The 6,105-nt window shown below is 32.8% G+C and overlaps 1 protein-coding gene across 4 annotated transcripts; it reads right to left on the bottom strand.

Moving 5' to 3' along the window:
* Positions 1 to 470: 470 nt before the first annotated feature.
* On the bottom strand, positions 471 to 5,739 carry LOC145942720 (uncharacterized). 4 transcript variants are annotated; one of them, XM_083049695.1, is made up of 3 exons: positions 5,658 to 5,739; positions 2,751 to 2,825; positions 471 to 2,269 (listed from the first exon to the last, which is right to left on the bottom strand). In XM_083049695.1, exons 2-3 carry the CDS (start codon positions 2,799 to 2,801, stop codon positions 2,117 to 2,119), a joined length of 204 nt encoding a protein of 67 aa, XP_082905821.1. In that variant the 5' UTR covers positions 2,802 to 2,825; positions 5,658 to 5,739; the 3' UTR covers positions 471 to 2,116. The 4 variants fall into 4 exon arrangements, with proteins under 4 accessions (XP_082905821.1, XP_082905822.1, XP_082905824.1 ...); XM_083049696.1 differs by having other exon boundaries at positions 5,662 to 5,736; XM_083049698.1 differs by lacking the exon at positions 5,658 to 5,739 and adding an exon at positions 5,504 to 5,651.
* Between the last annotated feature and the right edge of the window lie 366 nt (positions 5,740 to 6,105).

The raw sequence follows: 6,105 nt of genomic DNA, 5'->3' as shown, positions 1-6,105 counted from the left end.
TTACGTTATATTAATAATACTCTCGTTACACGGTGTTACACAACGATTTTGCTTTCTCGTTACTATAGTATTTCAACACTTCTTCTTTTTTCTGCAAAAGTGTAAGCATAAATCTTGCATTTAAAAGGCTCCTGGGTGCTCACCGCGGCCATATTGGATTGTGACATCAGAGGCGAGAAAGCACACGCTGAAAATTCTTAGATGCCACCATTTTTTAATGAAAAGAATTTCGATTAAACAGCACTTCAGATGGCTTTAGCACACTCTTAAAAACCCCCGAAAACTATCCTTTTCCCTTTATAATCAATCAACATCTGTAAAATGATCGAGATGTCAGACTTTGACATGCGGAATGACTGCGCATGTGCAAAGACCAGACGGACTGGGCTTCATAATATTACATTTTACAGCTGTTGATTGATTATAAAGGGGAAAGGATAGTTTTCGGGAAAGCCTGAAGTGCTGTTTCATCGAAATGGCATCTAAGAAATTTTAGCGTGTGTTTTCTCGCCTCTGACGTCACGATTTCGACATGGTCGGAAAGGAGCCAGGAGCCTTAATCAACATTTTATTAAAAACAATGTGATTAATCTTACAAATGCTCTGAAATGGCACATAATACGATTATACAAGTGTAAATTTATACAACGATATATATATATATGTAATTCTGTAGCAACTATAGCACGATAAGTTTGTCATCATAAAATCAAAAGTGATATCATCAATTGGGATTAGTAAAAAGTTTTATCAGAATTTTCTATTAATTCAGTGAACATGCAGAAGTGACAGGAGAAGAAACGGAAAGTTTAAATTACTTTTCAGATAACCGTGTGCGTGGAAATCTGCGAACACAATAACACGAGTAATTTATATAATATTTTGTTTCCAATTGAGCGATAATATATTTCAGCGCGATTTTACAGCGATGAAAAGAAGATAAGCATCATCAATAATGTTCAATCGATGAATTGTACGTTAAATTGCAACTCGATTCTACCTAATAACGTTAAACCTTCAATTAATACAAGCTAGCACGAACAGATATTTTCTGTTACGTGAAACTCTTTGGATCGAGTTTTTTACCTCATCGAGAAGAACTTTCGATTGACCAGGATCTGATTTAAAGTGCTCTAAAACTCTTTGAATATAATTAGATAGATAAAGTAGTAGTGTAGATAAACAATCTTATAAGCGGGAAATAAAATTTATATAATCTTACTTAGTAAAATGTAGTTTTAATCAATTGTATTAAGGACAATCAATATTGACGAATGTTACACTTTTCGACGTAATATTTCTTCTCGTCAGCTCGGTTCGACATCAAGGACGTATGAAGGATCGTATACGATATATCACAAAAAGGTTCTATTACATCAGCGAATGCATCATCGTGCATCGGAAGGAACCATGTTCGAAAATGACTGAAGTAAACTAAGATAAATCATGATGCAAAATAACGCGATCTTCTGATATATCAATATACCTACGAAAGTTCTTCTCTCGGATCTAAAAAAAAAAAAAAAAATCTATCCTTTGCAAAGCCACATCGTAGAAGCGACATCATTTGCTCGCAAGACTAGAATATCGTCTCTTCCGTGACGTGACGAAGTACCCTCGTCTCCCAAAAAACGTTATTGCACTTGGTGCAAGCGTCAGACAGGGTATTTACGAAGTTTCGAAGTCGATGCACTCTCCGACAAAATCCCCGTCGCGTTTATCAAGTACCTGTACCAAGTGCTGAATTCGATGTAACTAAAGCGCGCGGTCTTGTACGCGCGTCTGCGAATCGAGGACATAATACGATCTCTTTTTAGACTCGATCCTTGCGAGGGATTCGTGTATTCACGTTCTAAGAGAAGAGCGCGTGCCGCGAAATTTCTACGGAACTGCAGTTTGCCCGATATACATAAACCGACTGAAAATTCGAGATCTTACACGCGCAAATCGTCGTCCTAAAATGCGGAAGGCTCGACTGGACATACATCGTGTTGCTACTTTTTAGAAAATCGGCATCGTCTGTGATAAAGGGAGCTAGGCATGATCGTGATGAATTTTTTTTCCATGTTGACCGTCGATTTTGATCATCGATGAATTACGATTGCGCTCGCAATTCTTAACAGAGTCTTCGCAAACGGCGCTGGTGCGACGACTGCATCTGCTTCAAGGAGAACATGCTCATAGAGAGTCCAATGGTCGCCAAGAAGATTGCGGATGTCGCTGTACCGCGATCGAGCCTCTTGGTCTTGTACAATGCTGAGCCCGCTCCCTGGAAGCAAGAAGGAGTGTTTTATTTCACGCGTGATATAATTATTGTTTTGTTTATAATATAATAATTATCTATTTATTTTGTCTAATAATTTGCATCTCTGACACTATATATATAGTCAGAAGTGCAAATCATTAGACAAAATAAATAGATAATTATAAAATATAATTAATAATTATAAATTATAAAATAATATTACATTCATAATACTATATTTATAATATAGTATTATAAAATAATATAATTATATAATAAATAATAAATTATAAAATATAAATTATAATGTAAACTTTTAGTAAACATATTATACTAAAATTTTATACAAACTACATTTCGACATTAAAATTCTGACTTTTTGAGAAATTTGCTAGAAATTTTTAATTTTTTTTTACTTATAATAGAGATTTTATATATAGCTAGATTTATAATAAATGGTGCAAATAGATGTTAATTAAGGAATCGAATTAATAACAAGTTTTACCTGATTCAACGTCAAGCGGAAAGCGTATAACATAGGATAGGTTGGATGCATCTCGTTAATATAATTTTGTTTATCCTGAAAAAAGATATTTATTTATTCGTTTGATTTTTGTTCAGTAAATTAATAAAAAAGAACTTCACGATTTTATTAAAAATACTTCCAAATCAGACTTCAATATTTTTTTTTAAATAAAGAATAAGAAAAACGCACTGCTTCCTTGTCGATGCACCAAGTCGGAAAAGGCATTTAATTCAATTTGACCGCAACTTCGAATGATACATATGTATATATATTACAATGAATAGGAAGTACATGACGAAGCAGCAAGATTGCAAAGCAATAATATAAAGACAAAAATGTTTCGCGTAAAACGCATTTTTTTTATTTTTATCGTATCGAACAAATTTATGACATCGAAACCCTCGTCTGAATAAATAATGTCTATGTTGCAAATAAGATGCTTGTGGCATATATTTTCATATATAGCATTTCTTATATATGATTTTTAAATGTTCTTAAAAGGGATGTTGTATCTTTATATTAGCAATGCCGATTATTTTATATGAATAGCAGATATAAAAAAATAGGATCTTAAAATTATCTAATTAAAAGCATTCTCTTCTATATAAATTGTTTAATTTTGATTATTTCTTAAAAATATGATCATATGTATAATATATAAAAAATTTGATAGAATATGTTTACGTCAAGTATTAAACAAGCTATTATAGAAATATTTAAATTTGTGGTCTGTCATGTAACAAAAATCTACAAATATATATTTACGTGATATCAGTAACATATGAAGATTAAAGTGTTATGTACTAATTGTAAGACTTTTCCAGAATATTAACGAAAGAAGGGTATTCACCCACGCGCAAACGATATCACTTTATGTCTAAATAAATATTTTCTCGCGTCATAAGAGATATCAAAACTCAATTCAACTATTAATCGACTGATCTCGCCTTTTTTATTTCATGTCATGCGTCACTGACTTGTAAGTTCAGTTTAATATTTTTTGCAAAAAAAAAAAATCGTCTGCGGCTGCTATATTATTTTATAATGATTAAGTATACATTTTGGCGCCTTATCAACAATTGTAAGTTAATCCATGCATCGTTTCTCTCGTACATAGCATTATCTTCTTTTTGTGATTGATTCAAAATACGTCGCAAAACTGGTTTTATCATCAAACGAGAACACGCGAAAGCGATACGATTCAAAAGATAAATGACCCCCCTCTCTCTCTCTCTCTCTCTCTCTTGGGAAGAAAATTGTTATTAATATTAAGCCTTTCACCAATCACGCATGCATTACTACTGATAAAAAACTTGAAATCGTACATACAAGAGTTCAATCATTGCATTCCGCAACTTTAAGACTGATACGGTTATATTTAAACTGATAGAGAATCGCGAGAAGCACGAAAGCTCTCTAGACTAGAGACACTGAAAACGAAGGCTTAAATTAGATTCATCCAACTTTCGTCTTCAGCAGAGCAAAGATGGGATTTATGCAACAATCGCGCTCAAAATTGTGAAAAAAATTAAATTGACACATCGTGTCACGATCAGCTGTTCAGCCACGCGATTTTATTCTTCGTCTAATTATTCCTGAAACGAATACAGGAAGTGTAATCTGCGCGACAAGTTGATGGTTGAAATCGCGAAGGAGACGCGAAGGTTAAATAATAATGCGACGAATAATGCACGAGCTCTTCCAAGATATTCTCTATAATATTTCGGAAGTTTGGCATCGAGCTTTCATCAGTTTTTTTCCTTTCTTTTTGTATCAAGATTATGTTTAACACTGTAACAAAATTAGAAATTTAGAAGAAATAAACCTCGAAAATATAAGCGTAAAACTAAATCTTGTTACTACGACAAGTATATCAAATATAGTTCTCAACTATCATAAAATATTAAATATAAAATCAGTAAAATGAGAAAGAAGAACGATGTCGTATTTTCTGCGATGGAAAATCTTTTTTAAATTCATCCAAGGACATCGTACACCGAAAAACATGAGAATTAAACTTAAACTAAAATTAAATTTAAACTAAAAAAATTAACACTAATTACTCGAAAAAAGAGATATCATCTGTAAAAAAGAAAGACAGAAATATGAATGTATGCATTTAATAGAAATCCTACCACCAGCTGATGGCCAAAAGTCGAACAAACGACAGGGCCATAATCGATAGAAGAAGAAATCCTACCGCTCGTGTAACATAACCTATACGCTCGCTTAAAGATAACACGTGTGGATCTTTGCAAAGGTTAAAAACGAATCTTTCCTCGAGTCTGTAGTTTTTTTTCGCGTGAATTTAATTCATTCAACGTCGTTTTTTAATATCCTCCCACTTAAAAAATTTAAACAATCCTTTTTTGCACCTATACATTGATAAAAGGAAGAAATAAACTGTTCCTTTTCATGAATTTTTTTCGTTAAATACAAAGCACTCGTTACATAATAAGCGATTACGTGATGAAGGACAACTTGCTTCAATATATGTATTGTTTATATGTAATATATTTAGTACATGAGATTAAATAAAAATATAACCGTCAAGTATATATATATATGTATGTATATATACGATAAGTTCGATATACTTCTACATATATGTGATCTTATTTGAAAAAATAATCATTAAAGTTAAAAGAAATAAATATAAAAGAATGATTTTAATCGTCCTTTACACGTACTTTGTACGTTTGTGTGTATACGTGTGTATCATTGATTATTACCTATACCTATTAGATTGCCGGTATCTCGCTGCTGAAATAAAACTATCTCGTTGCCGCGATATTTTAACTTAACATGCGAGGAACACGTTTAACATTTAATAACACGTTTCGCCGACACGATTACTGAAACACAGAGCGGCACAGATTAACTCACCTACCCGTCTCGAGATCAGCTGACAAAGAGAGGATGGACGGGAAACGGAAGTGCTAGTATGAAGTCCGTATCAATTGAGCATTGAACATTGAAAATTAAAGATTGGACTTTGACTAATCAAAACGAAAGTAACTAACTGCTATCGGAAAAATCCTCAAGAAACTCTCTAGTCGACAGCCAATGGCGCGTCAGTACGTCATACTGAATGATCCAATAGAAAAGCTCGTTTCTTAGGCTGTGGTCAAAAAAACATTAGAGATACATCTCTTGTTAGAATGTTAACTACTTGACTGTGATTGGTCGAAGTTCATTAGATGTAGGAATGTCATAATTGGAACGAGTGATTAGAAATTTAGAAGAAATAAACCTCGGAAATATATCAATCGATTATCCTTATCACTTTCAAGAGAGAAATACTAATACGATGTAAGTAGAAAATAGAATTTGA

This window comes from Prenolepis imparis, unplaced genomic scaffold (assembly GCF_030444845.1).
Source record: "Prenolepis imparis isolate NDT839.2.m4 unplaced genomic scaffold, iyPreImpa1.0 SCAF_11, whole genome shotgun sequence".
NCBI classification, from domain to species: Eukaryota; Metazoa; Arthropoda; class Insecta; order Hymenoptera; family Formicidae; genus Prenolepis; species Prenolepis imparis.
Note: the sequence above shows the minus strand (reverse complement) of the source record. Positions and strands in the feature narration are given on the sequence as shown.

What these genes read in the sequence shown, in the direction of transcription:
- LOC145942720 (XM_083049695.1), bottom strand. Translation starts at nt 2,801, where the DNA reads ATGCATCCAACCTATCCTATGTTATACGCTTTCCGCTTGACGTTGAAT. An exon ending in TCCGCTTGACGTTGAATCAG is followed by an intron (nt 2,270 to 2,750) that starts GTAAAACTTGTT and finishes TCTTGCTTCCAG; the next exon opens with GGAGCGGGCTCAGCATTGTA.